Source organism: Ictalurus punctatus, chromosome 4 (assembly GCF_001660625.3).
Source record: "Ictalurus punctatus breed USDA103 chromosome 4, Coco_2.0, whole genome shotgun sequence".
Lineage (NCBI taxonomy): Eukaryota > Metazoa > Chordata > Actinopteri > Siluriformes > Ictaluridae > Ictalurus > Ictalurus punctatus.
Window position 1 is genome coordinate 17,461,745 of NC_071284.1, and position 20,035 is coordinate 17,481,779.

General features: G+C 37.5%; 1 protein-coding gene across 7 annotated transcripts in view; it reads left to right on the forward strand.

The window, feature by feature from the left end:
* Window positions 1-20,035, forward strand: part of chd2 (chromodomain helicase DNA binding protein 2) — a 117,532-nt gene that overhangs the window by 18,843 nt on the left and 78,654 nt on the right. For 6 of the 7 annotated variants that reach the window (XM_053678017.1, XM_047153463.2, XM_053678015.1 and 3 more), the window contains 2 exons: window positions 15,521-15,752; window positions 16,448-16,534. In XM_053678017.1, coding sequence (XP_053533992.1) covers window positions 15,521-15,752; window positions 16,448-16,534 — 319 coding nt within the window. Of the gene's footprint in view, window positions 1-15,520; window positions 15,753-16,447; window positions 16,535-20,035 lie in introns of those variants that run through there. The other variant, XM_047153465.2, reaches the window with a different exon arrangement.

The window sequence follows — 20,035 nt, forward strand, 5'->3', positions numbered from 1 at the left end:
CTTTTTCACTTTATCTCTTTCACAGCTTATTTTATTACTATACCTTCACACGCATGCGCACACACACAGGTTCGTGCTGGTTGCTCCCTCTCTGTCTCTCTCTCTCAGCGCTCGGCTCTCCCCTTTCATCGTCTCGCTGCAACTCAGAACGTTCATTAATAATATTCCTCCCAGTTGTCCATTCCGCACCTCTTCTGGCTCCGCCCTCCATTCACTAACAAGTGCTTGAGCACGCCCCTGCTTCCACATATGCATCTAATGCAGTTGAACTTTTTGAACACCAAAGGTCCCAATCTGTGTAACTCATGGGAGTTAAAATATATAGAGAGCATGCTGGCAACATGATTGCGTTCTTTGATACACTGTAACAGAGAATCATCTAGACTTGTGTTTTTTAAAGGGATAGTTCACCCAAAACTGAAAATTTTAATCAATTGGTCATCCTCATGTCGTTCCAAACCCATAAGATGTTTGTTCATCTTCGGAACACAAATGAAGACATTTTTAATGAAACCTGTATCTCCACTGACAGTCCAGGTAACCTAAACTTTCAAGCCCCAAAAATTTCATAAAGGCATTGTAAAAGTAGTCCATGTGACTCCAGTAGTTTAATTCCAAATTTATGAAGCGATACAAATGCTATGTGTGCACAAAAAACTGCAACCCCAATTCCAAAAAAGTTGGGACACTGTGTAAATGTAAATAAAACCAGAATGCAATTTGCAAATCTCATAAAACCATATGTTATTCGCAATAGTACAGAAAACATATCAAATGTTTAAATTGAGGAAATGTACGTTTTTCAGAATAAAAAAGGTAATATTGAATATGATGGCAGCAATATGTCTTAAAACAGTTGGGACAGGGTCATGTTTACCACTGTATAGCATCCCCTCTTCTTTTAACAACAGTCTATACATCTGGGAACTGAGCATAACAATTGCTGGAGTTTTGGGAGAGGAATGTTGCCCTATTCGTGTCTGATACAGGATTCTAGCTGCTTAACAGTCCTGGGTCTTCTTTGTCTTATTTTTCGTTTCATGATGCATCAGATTCAATTTGTGGAAGGTCTGGACTGCAGGCAGGCCAGTTAAGCACCCGGACTCTTTAGCATTGTCTTGCTGAAATATGTAAGGCCTTCATCAAGACGTTGTCGTCGTCTGGATGAAGGCATATGTTGCTCTAAAACCTGTATATACCTTTCAGCATTGATGGTGTCTTTCCAGATGTGCAAGCTGTCCATTCCATAGGCACTAAAGCACCCCCATAACATCAGAGATGTAGGCTTTTCAACTGAGCGCTGATCCCTCTCCTCTTTAGTCTGGAGGACACGGCGTCCATGGGTTCCAAAAAGAGTTTTCCACGGTACATTTGCCACAGTCCATTTTAAATGAGCTTTGGCCCAGTGAAGACTGCGGCATTTCTGCAACATTTTCACATATGGCTTCTTTTTTACCTGCATTTGTGGATTGCATGGCGAACTGTGTTCACAGACAGTGAGTTCTGGAGGTGTTTCTGAGCCCATGCAGTGTCCCAAATATTTTGGAATTGGGGTTGTACAATTAAGTCTTTATTCACAAAATATCTTCACTTCTGCATAGATCTCTGATGCACGTTCACGAGAGAACCATAACATATGCGTATTGTTTTGATGCAAGAGTGGACATTCTCACGATACAACTGGACCAGGACTGTTTACAGCAGAGGAAGTAGGACACTGTATGCAAGCTTTGTTTGTTACATTTAATTTTTACAAGTTAATTTTGCTTTAGATCTTGGTTTATTTTTCAAAATGTAACAAACATTTTTGCATTATTTATGATTCATAAATTAAAAAGGTGTCTTCATTAAAATTTTGTTCAAAATATTCTGGGAATTGAAATGAATTGAGTTGTGAAGCTAGCATTGTGAACTGAATCATGACCAGAGTGTATCGTTGCACCCTAATTTAGTATACTTAAGAAATAGCATATATCAATAGTAGTATAGCAAAATGTAAGAAGTGCTTCTGAAGAACCATAATGCAGTATTTAGTTTTTCTTTGAAACATGCAGTAATGTTCATCTGGAATTTGAATTAGCACTGGGTTAAAAGAAGCGAAGTAAAATAAATCCTAGACATTTCAGAGAGGTACTGTTGAGTCTTTGAGCCAGGGACACGCAAACCTTTCTGGCAAGTGACTTGTGAAAAATTCACAGTGCATTAATGTAAATAGGTGGACAATGCACAAAATAAGGGATAACATTCTTTTTTTTTTTTTCAAACAAATTGCATATCACATTTAATTGTTTTTAATGATTTTTATAAAATAGTTTTTAATGGATTTTTGATTGATTGGCTTCTATACACTATGGCAGGGGTCTCCAGCATGATGCCCGCTGGCACCTGGTAGCCCACATGTAGTCTGTGAGCACGTTCTATAAATGGGCTCAATTTTAATTGTTAATTTTAGGGTTTTTTTTAATTTATACTTACAAAAAATGAAAAAGTGGTAACATTTCATGTAACATTAAAACATAAAATCATCATTTAAATGTTTTTATCTGTATAAGTTTATGAATCTTATTGTTAAGGTATGTAGTGTACGTGTTTCCATGTATCTCAGGAATCTCCAAATCTCAGATTATGTCTTTCAGACCTCTGTCAGCGCTTTCAGCCTGTTCTACCATTACTTCTATTAACTTTTAGTTCTGTGCTGCTATGAGCTAGAAAGTGTGGTTTACCGCAGAGTTCAGGCCTGGAGAGTCCGAATGAACACACACATTGACACGTATGAATGTTCACAGAGACTTCTGGTTTATTCATTCAAAACAGGAGTATATATACACATTGTACACATTGATGCAGGTACCAGCCATCTAGACAAAACAAAACACACCGCACACTATGAAAATAAGTCTTTTCAAGAGACAGAAAATACATGTGCCCGCTATAAGAAAGATGGCAGTTGTTCAGTTTATTTAAAGAGGTAATTAAATGAATACATTCATCATAGGTATTTGATAGCAGTTCGTAATATGAGACTACATGATATAAGAGAATTTCCTTCCAGTATGTTTCTCGTAGGCTATTCTGAGAGTTGAGGCGGTAGCGAGCTGTCAACATAAACAAGGTGAAATCAACTATAACAAAAAAACAACAAAGGATTAATTATGGATGATGGTGCACCAGGTCCTGCAAAAAAGAAAAAGACATTACTTTAACGAGGAGTGGGAGACTTTCTCTTCACAAATGTCAAAGGCAAAAGTGTATGCCTCATCTGTGGGGTTTGCATTGCGGTATCCAGGAGGCACAACGCGGAGACATTTCACCACAATCCATAAGACCTTCAATAGCAGATATCCACAAGGTACATCAATTAGAAAAGCAAATGTTAACGAGTTGGAAAGCAATATTAAGCAAGCATCAATAATTTTTTACCAGGCGTGCTAAGAAGTCACAGGCTGCTACCGAAGATTCATTTAGGGTGCTCATTTTTTTGACAAAACACAAAAAATTTAAATTGTCAACGGAGCAATGACTGTGATCGTGAACACTGTTTAAAGATCACAAGAATGGAGATGGAATCATGTCTGCACTCTCCGATGTTCAACTCGTGGCAAAGGCAAGACGAGTCACGGCTATAACAGCGAACGTAACGAAGCAACTGGAGAAAGACTTATGGTTTGTGCAAATGGTTTTCCATCGAGTGTGATGAGCCAGTAGATTTTAGCATTTCATTAGAATGGTTTTCAGTGAAAGAGGAATTCCTGACATTACGGCCTCTTAAGACAACAATGAGGGGTGTTGATGTTTATTATGCCGTTAATAAGTACTTCATTGACAAAAACGTGACATTAGAAAAGCTGGCATCAGTGACAACTGATGGAGCCCCTGCGATGACTGGCAGGCACACTGGATTCGTTGCGCTATGCAGACTGAGCCCGGACTTCCCAAAGTTTCTACGTTATCACTGCATTATACACCAGCAGGCAATGTGTGCTAAAGTGATGGGATTTGATCACGTAATGACCTCTGTAGTTAAAAAAAAATTTATCAGCGTCCAGTCAAATGGGAAACAGTACAGGTCATTCAAGGTACTTGTTGAGGAGTTCTCAGCTGAATATGGTGATCTGTTGCTTCACACTGAAAGAGGAAGGATTTTGCAGCGTTTTTCTGCACTTTTGAGTGAAATCCAAGGTGTTCATGGAATCCAGAGGGAAGGACACCTCCATGCTTGAGGACACTGAGTGGCTACTGGATCTTGCTTTCCTAACTGACATCACTGGGAAATTGAATAATTTGAACTGTGAACTCCAAGGAAAAGGTAAGACAATCAGTGACATGATCAGTGCTGTAAATGCATTCAACTCCAAGATCAGCTTTTTCTCCACGTATTTACAGAGGAAAAAAATTGAATCACTTTCCATCCATGCAGTCAGTGCTAAGCAACAGTGCATCTGCATCTGAGGTCTTTGACAGAGTATTAAATAAGTACTCTGAACGCTTGACAAAGCTTGGACAAGAATTTGAGGACAGATTCAATGACTTTGATACGCTGCAACAATGCATGTCATTCATTACAAATCCTGTCATGCCAGTGGACATATTGTAAATTTCTGAGAAACTAAGTGATTCATTGAACCTGGATTCTAGTGAGGTTGAGATGGAGATTCTCACTATGTAAAGTGACATTAACCTCAAAGCCCATCAGGAGGCCGAAGACTTTTGGAATATTTTTGACCCAGAGAAATACATAAACATTTACACAGTAGCCATGAAAGTAGTTTGTCCTTTTGGTTCAACTTACCTGTGTGAATCTGCATTTTCAAATATGAATTTTATTATGAAAATCATAGAACATGCCTTACTGATGCACACTTGGAGTTGCAGTGTCGGGTTGTACTCCTGATTATACGGCACTTGTGGACATTATGGAATGCCAAGCTTCCCATTAGAAAGCTATTAGATGACCAATCTATTTTATTTTTTCCCCCCTAATAAAGTAGACTGATTTGGACAGAACAAAACACAGTCATTGTAAAGTTATTGTAAAGATTTATTGTCGAAGAGTTATTGTTCCAAGTGTGACAAATGACTCTTGAAATTAAATGGAATTAAATTATTTAGGGAAATGTGTTTAGTGCAGTGTGAAAGAAAAAATTATAAATGTACATATTTCAATACATTTTCTTGGAATGTTTTCCAGGATTGATGGTTTAAAAATATTAAAACTGCTTGTGAGAAATAATTTTTTATTCCAGGATTTAAAGATATTTCGTTATCCCTTTGACATAATGTTGTTAATTTAAAGTTTAAAAAGCACCAGTGTGTGTATATATTTATTATATTTATAACAAATTGTATATATTTTTGAGTATATCAAACAAGTAGCCCTCTAGACTATTTTATCCCTTCAGGGAGATCTCACTCACAAAAAGGTTGGAGACTCCTGCACTATGGTATTTAGAAATTTGCATTTTAATCTATACCACCAGCATACACCAATGCAATAGGCAACAATCTGAAATATCATCCATGTGATGTTTGTATTTTGCAATCCAAAATCTAGTCGGGTCCATGGACAGTGACACAATTTTCTAATTTTGCCGATGTACACCACCATAGTGGATTTGAAATGAATCAATCAATATGTGATTGAAGTGTAGACTTTTAGCTTTAATTCAAGGGGTTTAACAAAATGTTGCATTAACCATTTAGGAATTACAGCCATTTAATTAGTCCCTTCATGTTCACAGGCTCAAACATCCATCCATCCATCCATCCATCTTCTATACTGCTTATCCTAGGCTCAAACATAATTGGACAAACTAACATAATTACAAATATAAGGATTATTTTTAATACTTGGATGCAAATCCTGAAGTCTGGAACACATGGACTTCACCAAATGCTGAGTTTCCTCCCATGAGATGCTTTGCCAGGCCTTTACTCCAGCTGCCTTCAGCTGCTGCTTGTTTGTGGATCTTTCTGCCTTTGGTTTTGTCTTCAATAAATGAAAAGCATGCTCAGTTGGGTTGAGGTCAAGTGACTGACTTGGCCATATAAGAACATTCCTTGCCCACAAGCTACATTGCTTTGCCTTAAAAAGCACTTGGGTTGCCATTGCGGTATGTTTTAGGTCATGATCCATCTGTACTGTGCAGCACTGTCCAGTCAGTTTTGCTACATGTACGTGAATGTGAGCAGAAAGTATAATTCTATACACTTCAGAATTCATCCTGCTACTTCTGTTAGCAGTCAGATTATCAGTGAACACTAGTGACCGAGTTCCGTTGTCAGCCATACATATCCATGCCATAACACTGTCTCCACTATGTTTGGTAGATGATGTGTTATGCTTTGGGAAGATAATTGGCCGTTTAAAGCATGTGGGAATTACTGGCTGTGGCAGGGAGAGGTTGAATATGTCCGCGAACTCCGGTGCTAGCTGGACAGTGCAGACTCTAAGAACTCAAACTGAAATGCTGTCTGGTCCTGCTGCCTTTCTGTTGTTCACTCCCCTGAAAGCCTCCCTCACATGGTGCTGCAAGATGATAAATGGATTTCCTGCTCTGATACACTCCACATGCATGCTGCCATTAGCACTGTGAGCACTGCTAGTGCTGTTAGTACTGCTAGCATTATCAGTGCTGTTGGCTGCAGGCTCAAAGTGAGCATAAAAAAATGTTCAGTTTGTCCACCAGAGACGCATCCGCATTCACCATTCTGCTGAATGTTGTTTCGTAGTCCATTATCATTCTCAGTTCCTGCCACAGGCCCCTAGAACCACCCTGTTGGAACTGTGATTCTAGTTACCTCCTGTGGCACCTCTTTGCCTGCTCCACTGCCCTACATATGTTGTAGGACACAGCCTTGTACTCATCCATGTTCCCAGTTGCGAGCCCCATGTTAAGGGCAGTCTGGGCAAAGTGGCCACCCATTGGTCCGTCCAGCATCCGTCTGCAGCGTCTGTATCCACCTGAGGTGTGTTATAAATGGCCCTGGCTATGACCGAGGTAAACTTAAAAAACTGACCGACGGGACCAGTCAGACCTCTTCAATATATATAATATGAAATTGACCAATTAGATTTTTAGGACCTAGTGTAAAATTGTAATACTTAAACACTGCACTCTTGAAACCAGGGACAGAAATAGGTGAGTTAAATGTGTGTATTAATTTTATTACTTAAATATCCAATATTTAACAAATGATCTGACTCTCGTATTTAAGAAACTTTAATATCTGAATCCAATATTAGCTTAATTAGTTGATTTCAAACAATTACCATTTAGTTAAAGTATTAGAAGTATAAAATCTCAGCATTCATTTTGTATACATCCAGCTATATACAGAGCTTTTTATTGCAGTGTGACAGTACTATTTTAGAGGCTTTTATGTAGCTTATTTATTAAACAATTATTCTGTTAGCTCAGTTTTGTTTGACTTCCAAGCATAGGCCTTTTCTATTTACTTGTTAGAGATTTTATATAGACTTGCAAGTACTAGCCTTTTATATTTGCTTGTCAGAGTTCTGTTTCAAATGTGTCCAACATGCCAACCAACCATTTTTTTGAACCATTAATCATACAAATTGCACTATTCATACACCAATGTGAAACTCGTAAATAAATATAAACTATATTCTATGAATGTAATTTCTTGAACTTGTATGATACTGTTGAAATCAATAAATTTTTCTCCATGTGATACAGATTAAATCAATATCAATAATATTAAATCAATCAATGCACTGAAGAATATTCTGGTTAAACCCAATGTACTAGATCACAGAGGTTTAATTTACATGATCTCTCTGACCAGCATTCGTGCAGCCAAACTTGTGAAACATTCATGGCATTTGGAAGATGCCCTTATCCATAGCAACTTAGAGAAGTGCTTTGAAGTTTCTGTCAGTAAACACATACTCATACTGGTTCACTGGGTCAGGGACTAAGAATACCTTCAGTCTAAAAACCATGTTGAGGAGGTTAGTACAGTATAAAAACACATGCCAATGACTTTAAAAAAAAAATAACAAAGTGCAAAGGTGACAGTAGTCCTGTCTTGAAATAAGAAGGGACTGAACAGGCACCTGGGTGACCTTAAATGGATAGACTTGGCCAGATCCTCCTTACTATTATAAAGGAGAAACCTGCTTGAGCAAGTCAGTTTAGCAACTTGCTCAACTTCAGTGCATGACTTCCATTAATGCTTTTGTGACCGAATGGGCACAGATCACCACAGCCACATTACAAAATCTAGTGGAAAGTCTTCCCAGAAGAGTGGCGGTTATTATAACAGCAAAGGGGGACTAAATATGGATTACAATTTTCAACAAATGCATATGGGTGTGCATGTGGGTCTGACCATCACACTCATATGTGCCCATTCCATAACCATAGGCATATGGCTTATAATAGCCTCTGCTGTTCTGGGAAGGCTTCCAGCATGATTTGGAAGTGTAGCTGTGCTCATTGAGCCACAAGAGCATTAGTGAGGTCAGGGTTCAGGCCACTAGACTTCTTCCACATCAATCTTGACCAAGCCGCTCCACGGGATGTATCATTGGCAGGTAGAGGACGTGGCTAACATTTTGAAATCCTCTCAGTAGCTAGAAAAGGCCAGCCTGGTTGAGAACAGAACAGCCAAGGACCTCTGGGACTTCAAGTTCCAGATTGACAAGTTGTTCTAGACACCAAAAGGCCTACCATTTTGATGCCTATCTAAATGAATAAGAAACATGTACACTCAGTCCATATATATTTATTTATATTTGTCTTTTGTATCAAACAATGTAACAAAGAGAAACATTACTGAATAAAAAAATTAAGTGGGCCAAAAAGGATTTCTATAAAGGATTTTTGAGTGAAAGCTGATAGCCCTTTGATGACCAGCTTCAATACTTACTTCACAGCAATTGGATGAATGTCAGATATGGTCACGCCCCCTGGGGACGATTGCTTCGTCAGCAATGCAACTGATGTTTTCTGTCTATTTCGTATTTCAGTTTATAATGTACTGAAATATTATCATAGAAACATCATTAAAAACAAAAAAAAAATCTAAAACCTTAAGGCCTGTTCACACTGGGACGTTTTTCCAGCGCGTTAAACGGTCCGTTTAATACCCCGTGTCTAAATCAGTGGATGTCAATGGGAGTGTTCACACCCTTGCGTAAAATGCGTGGCATCAAAGCATACAATTTTTTTAACGTCCCGGGGTTCGTATTTTTTTTTGAACTGCGTTAAAAACTGGATGACCAATGAGATTTGTGCTAGAAAACGAATGTTTGGGAATCTAAAATGTTTTTTTGTACTGACTTGATAATATAGAAGTCATAAAATAAAAAATCTTTTTTAGTTTGTACTAAAAAAAAATAGGTGCCTAAAACCTTTGCATAGTACTGTGTGTGTATATACACAACTATGTGAACAAACAATTTTCAATTAAATTTTATTTGAATAGCGCTTTTTACAATAGACATTGTCTCAAAGCAGCTTTACAGAAATATCAACATGGTATACAGATATTAAAGGTGTGAATTTATCCCAACTGAGCAAGCCACTGAGTGGCGACGGTGGCAAGGAAAAACTCCCTAAGATGTTAAGTACACCCCATGAAAATTGTTGGCTTTTTTGACATAGCTGACATATTTGGATAAGCAAAAATTGGATCATTTTTGAATCAGTGCCTATTAATAAAGTTGCTATACTTGAACAAAACCACAAGGAAAACTATTTTTTTCAATAATTTCAGCAGATATATCAATAGATGTGACATTCGTTTGTGGGAAAAATAAATACTCCCTTAGAAGCTAGTATTGCCCCCTTTAGCAGAAATAACTTCTTGTAGGCATTTTGCATAATTGTCCACTAGGCTTGCTGGAATCTTTGACCACTCATCCATGCAATAGTCTTTCAGTTGCAAGATTTTTAAGGGTTTTCTTGCATGTACTACCCGTTTTCAATCCCCCATAACATTTCAATGTGATTCAAATCCAGGCTTTGACTAGGCCATTCTAGTGTACCCCAGCCTGTCAGGAAGCTGGGGTCAGAGCGCAGAGTCAGCCATGATATGGTGCCCCTGGAGCAGAGACGGTTAATGGTTAAGCTTGGCAGTGCTGAGGATTGAACCACCGCCCTTCCGATCAGTAACCCAAAGCCTTAACCGCTAAGCCACCACTGCCATTTACCAGTGTGCTTACAACCACTGTCCTGTTGAAAGGTCTGCTTTCAGTTCTACATCAACTTTTCTGTTCAACATTCAGATGGCCTCACATTATCTTCAAGCACTCTTTGATTTGATGCAGAATTCATAGTTGAATCAGTGAATGCAAGCTGTCCAGTCCCAGAGTCAGAGAAGCAACCCCAAACCATAACATTTCCACCACCGTGCTTCACAGTTGGATTGAGGTGCTTCTCCTGAAAAGCTGTCTTATGTTTGGCACAGACCAGTCTGCTGTTACTGTGGCCAAACAACTCTCTTTGATTCATCTGTAAGAGCACATAATTCCAAAAGGCCTGGTCTTTGCCTATATGCTCAGTGGCAAACTGGACTCTTGCAAAGGCTTTTTCCTGGCACGCCTCCAAAGCAGGTCAAATTTGTGCAATTTCTCTTGATTGTAGAAGCATGTATTTTGACACCAACAGCTGCAAGAGTTACTAGCAGATGCTGTGATGAAATGTTGGGGTTCTTGAAGACTTTTTTTTTTTTGTATCAGATGGTAGGCTCTTGGGCTGAATTTGCAGGGACGTCCAGTCGTGGACAAATTGGCAGTTGTTTGAAATCTGCACCATAGATTATTTTCCTTGCAATGGAATGATATATTTCAAATAATTTGGAGATCTTTTTAAATCCCTTGCCAGACTCCTAGGCATCCACAACCTTTATTCTGAAGGCCTTACAGAACTTTTCAGATTTTGGCATGATGACACCACACACCTCAATAGCAAAGGGAACACCAGACACCAGATATGAGAGGGATATAAATAAGACAGGTTCCACATGCACACACTAAGCAGGTTCTAATCACTGACACCCAATCTTGAACACCTGATTCTAATGTTATGGATTTGAAGATATAAATGTAGGGATATACTTACTTTTTCCATATGACTGATCTGATTTTTTTCTTTATTTAAATTGTGAAAATTGCTACAAAAGGGCAATTTTATGTGTCGTGATAATACATCAAATTTATTAATAGGCACTGTTTCAAAGAGGATCAAATGTTTGCTTGTCCAAATATGTCAAAAAAGCCAGCAATTTCCATGGGCTGTACTTATTTTTTCACGACTGTATATATAAAAAAGTGGTACATTTTGACGTAAATACTCCAGCATTAAATATTACAGCATTGCAGCATGTAATGATGTAATGCAATAGTCTTGTTAAGTTGGATAGTTTTTCCCTCATTTACCCTGTGAAATGACAGTCAACATGGAAGATGATTTTATGTTTCTTACATCTTGATGAGTTAGAAGTCATATATTAATTAATTGTATACAGGGTGGACGATTTTGGAATTTCGCCATTTCTGGTAGAATCAGGCTTTTGGAGGATACTTACAGAAGAATACTTTGAAACATGGGTTGTGATCTGCTCCTCCTACAGTGCATGCATTAAGTGTACAGCTGTGAATGTGCATATTGAGAGCCATACAATGTATGCTAATAAGTACCTAAATAATAATGACAGTCATGAAATGACACTCTTTATTACAGTAGTATGCAGTTGAGACATGGACCAATTATTTGTTATTGCTCAGTATTAGAAAAATACTATGAGAATAAAATAACTTTTTCATGCACATCAATGTGACTCACATTTTCTGAGTAGCAGATGAAAGAGCAAACTCTCTCAACAATAGTTGGCCATGTATACACTAGAGCGTTTTCGTTTTTAAAACGCATAACCTTTGCTACAGTTACGCCTGTCATCTACACTACTCCGCCATTTTCGACCCTCGAAAACAGACTTTTGGAAACGTGTTTCAGTGTAAACGGACCAAAACGAAGACTTTTGAAAACGAAGGCGAAGCTGCCCACATTCACCCCCTTATTGGGTCTTCTGGATCATTGCATATCCTTCCCTGATTTGTCAAACCCCTACCATATGACCATTACGTTACCTTGATCGTATACACAACAACGGAGACTGAACCGCAAGCTTTGCTGGTGGTCTTGTCATTCTTAGAAGCCATTGTGCAATTAAATTCTATATTTTATAATACTGCAGCTACTTACAAAGAGGCAAGCTATGATTAGAGCAATCGGCAACAAATCTCATTTCAAGCGGCGTAAGCCCTACATGGAACACCGGTTTTACACCGGAACGCACCGGACAGCACCGGAACGACATGATTGTCTGCCTGGCTGTCAAATAAAAGGCTTAAACTGCATTTGCATCCGTCTCAACTCGCTGAACATGACATGGTGACATTCCTTCTTATGTAAACAAGCATGCATGTAAACATAACGGGCAATATTGAAGTCAGCAAAAATGATTGAAGTTATGTCCATATATTGTACGATATATTTATTTATATTGTTGCATTTAGACACAACACGTCAGATTCACTTTGGTTTTACGTTAGCGTAATCTCAAACATTTTTGTGGGCAGAGGTTTACAGCATTTCACTTGATTGGTAATGAGAAGTGAATTTTAAAACAACTGTTTCCAACTAAAAGGAGGTCTTCTTGCGGTTTTCCACCAAAATAAAAGCCACAAGGTTTAAGACATAAAAGTGAATTAAGCCATAAATATGTTACTATTTGTATGACAAATAAAAATGTATTATTATTATTATTATTATTATTATTATTATTAATAATAATAAAGTATTATTCAGTGCAATAGTAATATTATAAAATAGCAAAGGTTTTTAAATATATATATATATATATATATATATATATATATATATATATATATATATATATATATATATATATATATATATTTATTTATTTATGTACATTTACAACGCTACTTGTTACATTACCCTGGCATTAAATTACAAAAAAACTTGTAAACAATGCTGCGAGGGGGTTTCTAATACAGCTGCTGAGGGAGTGATGGTAAATTTGATATCTTTTTCTCTTCTGACTGCCGTAATCAATCTCTCAATATTTTTTTTCCCCTCTCTTGGAAAGTCATGGCAAGGAAATACTGGATTTTTTTTTCTTTCACTGTTGGAGCAAATGGTAATACAAAAAGGATATTTGCTATGCTCTCCCATATACCTCTGTAGACGTTTACCCTGCTATAGTTTACTTAAACCCAGAAATTGATGTATATTCATGAAAACAATCCATCATAGTTGATGTATCGTGTAGCATGATTGAAGTGACATACAGGTCTTACATTTTTTTGGAAATGTCTTGAATATAGTATTAAAAAGTATTACATTTGAAGCGCTGATACCTGCAGATAACCGGTGTATTAACTTTTGTATATCTTTTGTATTGTAAAATGTTCTTGTATTCTGGTGTTATGATTTAATATCCCCAGGGTTCGTACAATTTGCTTGAAATTGGCTTTTTGAAATTTAAGTACTGGAAAACCTTGAAAATAGGTTTTCTCTAGTGGTGCTTAAAAAGTGCTCGAATCATAAAAAGTCAATAACTACGAAAGTGCTAAATAACTTTAAAGTGTTTATTTTCGATAGAACATGAATACAATCTTTTCACTTAAAATATGACACCCTGCTGCAACCCCTCCCTCTCCTCTCACTACTCACACACTCATTTTGCCAGACAGCTCCGGTTCACTTTTCCGACCCTTTTAGTGATATATATATATATATATATATATATATATATATATATATATATATATATATATATATATATATATATATATATATATATATTTTTTCCTTCCAAAAAGCACCTAGTGACAAATCTAGCGAATTTTTGGGCAAATCTTAGCTACTTTCCATAGAAGAGAATCGCCAGTACTGCCCTGTGAGCGTGGTGGTCTTGCTTTACTGCTGCAGGCACACTTTTTTCTGCGTCTGCTTTGTTCAGTGAGTGGCAGAGAGGAGCAGCACATTCGGTGTAAGAGAAAAAATAAGAAAGACATTCTGTCATTGCTAACTTTCTCTCTGAGTGATTGTTTTACATGTAAATATAGTCAACAGCACAGCTGTTGTCTTTAAATTATGTGTATGGTGATTTTGTCAGACAATGTTGCAGTTACAAAAAAAAAGTCAGGATTTTAGATGTGCAGAGCAGCAGATTGGAAATGTCATGGAAGTGAATGCTGGTTAACGTAGTTTTAATGGACCACGTTTCAGTCACTATTTCATACTTGCTCCGTTGCCTGACAGCAGAAAGAGAAAAATATGTAAATTAGAACAGCTTTATTGGGCATTCAGCTGTATTAAAATACATTATGAGCACAGAAAGTAGGAAAGAAACAAACAGATGTAAAGAGCTGACACTAGTCAGAATGCAAATACGATGCAATGATGTAATGTCATGCACTAATAAGCATATTCATCACCTAGCGACGTTTAGCGATTTTCCATTTAAAGTTGTGGGTAACAGTGCTCCTGCCACTCACCTGCAGTACAGGTTGTCCCAAGGTCTCCATACATAGCGGAAATTGACCCTTTTTTTTTTTTTTTTTTTTTTTTTTTAGCAAAATGTAACATTACAAAACATTCTTTACAAGATTGCCATTTCTTTGTAAACACACATGGTGTCGTATTCCAACTTTGGTTCCCAGTTTGGCAACAGTGTCATGTGTGATTTACTTGCCATGTTCCCTGTTAAAGTCCATCACAACCTTGTGAGAGCTTCCTGATCCAGCCATGAGAATGATTTCAATGCATTCCTCTTCTGTCAAAGGCATTCCTTGATGCTATCTGGAAAAAAAAAAGTATGAAACATTTTGGAAGACATTTTGCTAAAAAAAAATTTATTTCCCCTATGTATGGAGACTTTTGGAATACCATGTATATTGAAATTATGATTGAGATGAAGCAAAGCCTGGGAAATGCAAATTTAGTCCAGTTTGGCTGCAAAAGGCGGCATATAATAATGTATTTATTATCATCAGTAGTAGTAGTAGTAATAATAATAATAATAATAAATATAACTAATAATAATAATAATTATTATTATTGTTCTTATTATTTATTTTGGAATTTTAAAAGAAGAAATAAAGAATATGTTTGAATGACATCTCTTGTATAGTCCTTGAAAACAAAACAAATTACAGTGCTTGAAAAGTCCTTGACAGTCCTGGAATTTCATTATGAAGCATCTGAACAAACCCTGTATCCCTTACGTATTGGGTGATGCCATATTAGCTGCACTCAATCTGGGGATGAATGACATTGTATGTTACTGATTGATACATCACACGTTTACCTAATGTTACAATTAAACTGTATGTGTGTTTATAAATTGCTTTGAGTATTAACACTGATCAGTTTGTACAGCATGTACCTGTGTTTTTTGTACAGTGACCATGTGAGTTCTTTTCTGTCATGCTGAATCCTGACTGTGGCCTTTTTTGATATAGCAACTCTGCATCAGAGGAGTCGAATCGTTCAGGTTCGGAGTCGGGCAGCCAGTCTGAGAGTGAGCAGGGCAGTGAGCATGCACACTCCCAGCATTCCGAGTCCAACAGCACATCCGAGTCTGAGAGCTGCTCTGAATCTGGGAGCGAATCGGCTGGGTCGAAGTCACGCCAGACCATTGCAGAGATCAAAGAGAAACGGGACAAAAAGAGAGACCTGGCTGATGTGAAAAAGGTAAGGCGACACATCAAGCTTTCTGACTGAAACTCAGTCTCTTTTGAGATAAATGTTGCTTAGACATAAGGTTGAGATCTTCTCTGCTAAAACTTTTGGTCAGGGGAGAGAGAGGTTTCTGGTTGATGAATTACAGAATAAAAATCTGGATTCTAATATACCGTACCTATGAATCCATAGACTGCCTATAACAGTGATGTGGTATTGGGTTCTGAACCAGGTAGAGTGACCATAATCAGGCAAGCAGTGGTGGCTCACCTTCTGATCAAATTCCAGCACTGTCAAGCTGCTACTATGGGCCCTCAAACCTTAACTCCCTCTGCACCAGGGTAAAATATTAGCAATTTAAGACATGAAAAGAATTTAACTTTATGTGCTGTAAAGGCTATCTTTCTTTCATCTTCTAAGGCAAAGAAAAGGGATCTGGGTTAAAAAAAAAAAAACCTTTCCGACTTGAATGAGAAACCTATGCAGTAGTCACTTGATGGCCAGGATTTTAGTAATATCTGTGGGCTTTTACCAAACTTAAACAATCCTGGTCAAACATGTATAACATTGGATGCTTGTTTCACTTTTTCTAGATGTAATTTTCTCTTCTTCAAGAAAAAACAAGGAAAATATTGAAACGAGCTGAGTTATAACTGTTGTATAATTATAACTCAGTCAGTGCTTTTGTTTTGTTTTATGTTTGTCAGATGTGGGAGGAACATCCAGATGTTTATGGTGTCAGAAGGTCCAATCGGAGCAGACAGGAGCCTGCTCGTCTGAATATTGGAGCAGAGGTTAGCAGTCAACCTTATTACTTTCACTATGAGCTGTATTTTAATGGGCTTTTTCAGTACAACAAAATCACCCAAAAAACACAGTGGGATAGTTGGTGAAATGCTCATGAAAGCAGAAAGCAATGATTTGTAAGTCCTCTGTGACCTGTATTAAATTAAAAAACACAATATTTGATGTTTTATTTTAAGGACTTCATTGTTTTTCCACAAACATACGCTCATTCCAAATTTGGTGCTTGCAAAAAAAGTTGGGACAGCAGCATGTTTACTACTGTGTTACACCTCTTTTTTTCCTTTTAACAATACTTAATAATCGCTTGAGGACTGAAGGCACCAGTCGATCCAGTTTAGACAGCGGTCTTCCATTATGCAATACTCCATCTGCACAACTGTACGGTGCCGTAATAGTTGTATTTAGCGCTTCACAATGTACCATATGTTTTCAACGGGAGACAGGTTTGTATGGCTGAACGATTTGGGGGGGGTGGATCTAATTGCGATTTGTCTGATCAAAATTGTGATTGCGAACTAAAATGCGATTATTTAAAAATAGCTACAGGTTTGTTGTGGTGATTTGCACAGTATCAAAGACCAAGCATAATTACAAACTTATTATCTTCTAACACTAAAATAAACAGATGGAACAATGCAATTACTAGCACTTCTATTTATTTAAAACCACTTAACATTAACATTGTGCCATGGTAAATTAAATAAATCTGTCATGATGCAAACTTCTGTCATGACAAATCAAACAAATTACTACAGTATCTAGAATAAACTTAAGTTAAATAACCTAAATATAAATAAAATTATAATCTTGTTTTTAAGAACACGAACACACTAAACAATTCTACATCAGTAAACAACAGACCATGACCTAAATTAAGGCTTCAACAATTAATCAGTGATCTCAAAAGTTTCTGCCATTTAAAGTGCAAAATAAATGAATAACTTGGCCAAAAGTTCAACAAGAAAATGTTCACATCTTGATTGTCACATCTTCACATTGTTCAGGGTAATGTGGTGTTTGACAAAAAGAACAGCATATCCACCTTTTTGAGGCATGCCCATTTACATGGTACTATATTGCCTGCTGCAATGAAGAGTCTTTCTGGCTGTGAACCTGTGGCAGGAACACATGGGTATCGGCAAACCAACCTTCTCAACCTGGGAAAGTTAACCTGGTGCTGTTTCCACCAGGCCAGGGGATCCTCCTCTCCATCAATTGCTGGTGTAACTATGTAGCTGTTCAGCTCTGCTTCTACTGCATCATTAAAATGAAGACATTCCATTGGAGACACAGTGGAAATCTTGAAATAGCTGCCAAGTTTCTTTGCTTTCACAGTTGAGGCTGCTGTAAAGTCCTGTGGCTCTGTGACTTGTGATAGCCTTCAGAAAACATGATAACCAAGTTACTGCAGTTTTAATGAATTTTCAGAACAGAAATGAATGCTCAATATATTTCTTCATATACAGAACTTTATAAAGTGTAATTTTCTTACCTTTGTTGCAGCTTCTTACATCTGTCATCATTTTTGTTTTTATGGCCAGGATGTTTTCTTGAGGATCTAAGAATGATGTAACATCCAGAAGTTCTTGAGTGGCTGGGTCATAATATTTGTCCTGGAGGTATTGAAGGACTCTGCATTTGATTGCATTTCTGTGTCCTCTTGAGCTTCAGTTAGAGTCTTTGTCCTCAAAAGGTGAAGTACTAGCTTAAGATAGACTAGACTTAAATTCCTGTCCAGAAAGCACATCTGGAAACTCTTGGAGTGGATGCAGAACCTTGTGGATGGAGTCTAACATGTCTTGCCATGTCAGTGTTAGATGTCTTGTTTTCCTGTCTGCAACAGCACATAATTCAAAGCTTTACATTGCTCCAGCACCCTAGCAGTCATTTTTGTTTTGGTTCCCCATCTTGTTGGACACTCTGTAATCAATGAGTGCTCAGGCAGATTCAAATCTTATTGGGCTGCAGTCAGCGCCATTCTTTTCTTCCAGCTGTAGGAAAATTGACAGACCAGTTTCTTGTAAACACCTATAGCTGGCTGCACCCTGTCTTCTTTCAGTGCATTTTCTGAAAATAAACCATTAAAAAACAAGAATGAAATCATATCACTTAGCATTATTAGGTATGATGAACTTAGAATGAACAAAATAATTTATTTATTTTATTTTTTTTTACATCTACAGTGCCCTCCACTAATATTGGCACCCTTGGTAAATATAAGCAAAGAAGGCTGTGAAAAATTGTCTTTATTGTTTTAACCTTTTGATCTCTTGTTCAAAAAATTCACAAAAATGCTCTGCTCTCATGGATATCAAACAGTTGCAAACAAAAAACATAGATTTGTCAATACTTTGTGCTACCTCCCTTTGCCAAGATATCAGCTCTTCTCCTATAATCCCTGATGAGGTTGGAGGATACATTGCAAGGGATCTGAGACCATTCCTCCATACAGAATCTCTCCATTCTGGTGGACCCTCCTTTTCAGTTCACCCCACAGGTTTTCTATGGGTTTCAAGTCCAGCGACTGGGATGGCTGTGGCAGTACCTTGATTTTGTGGTCAGTAAACTATTTTTGTTTTCATTATGATGTATGTTTTGGATCATTGTCCTGCTGGAAAATCCATCCACAGCCCATTTTAAGCGTTCTGGCAGGGCAGTCAGGTTTTCATTTAATATCTGTTGAGATTTGATAGACTCCATGATGCCATGTTTCCTAACAAAATGTCCAGGTTCTCTGGCAGAAAAACAGCCCCAAAACATTAAAGAGCCACCACCATATTTAACCGTGCGCATGAGGTACTTTTCCATATGGGTACCTCTCTGTGTGCGCCAAAACCATCTCTGGTGTATATTGCCAAAAAGCTCTATTTTATTTTCATCTGATTTGATTTCACCATAGAACCTGATCCCATTTGAAGTTCCAGTAGTGTCTGGCAAACTGAAGAAGCCTGAGTTTGTTTTTGGATGAGACTAGAGGCTTTTTTCTTGAAACCCTTCCAAACAACTTGTGGTGATGTAGATGACTTCGGATTGTAGCTTTGGAGACTTTCTGACCCCTAAAGACGCAACTAACTTCTGCAATTCTCCAGCTGTGATCCTTGGAGATTTTTTGGCCACTCGAAGCATCCTCTTCACAGCGCATTGAGACAGTATAGACACATGTCCAATTCCAGGTTGATTCATAACATTTCCAGTTGATTGGAACTTCTTATTTATTGCCCTGATGTTGGAAATGGGTATTTTCAATGCTTGTGCTATTTTCTTATAACCAGTTCCCATTTTGTGATGCTCAACAGCCTTTTGCCACACATCACAGCTACAGTGCATTCGGAAAGTATTCACAGTGCTTCACTTTTTCCACATCTTGTTTTATAGCCTTATTCCAAAATGGATTAAATTATTTTCCTCAAAATTCTACAAACAATACCCCATAATGACAATGTGAAAGAAGTTTGTTTGAAATCTTTGCAAATTTATTAAAAATAAAA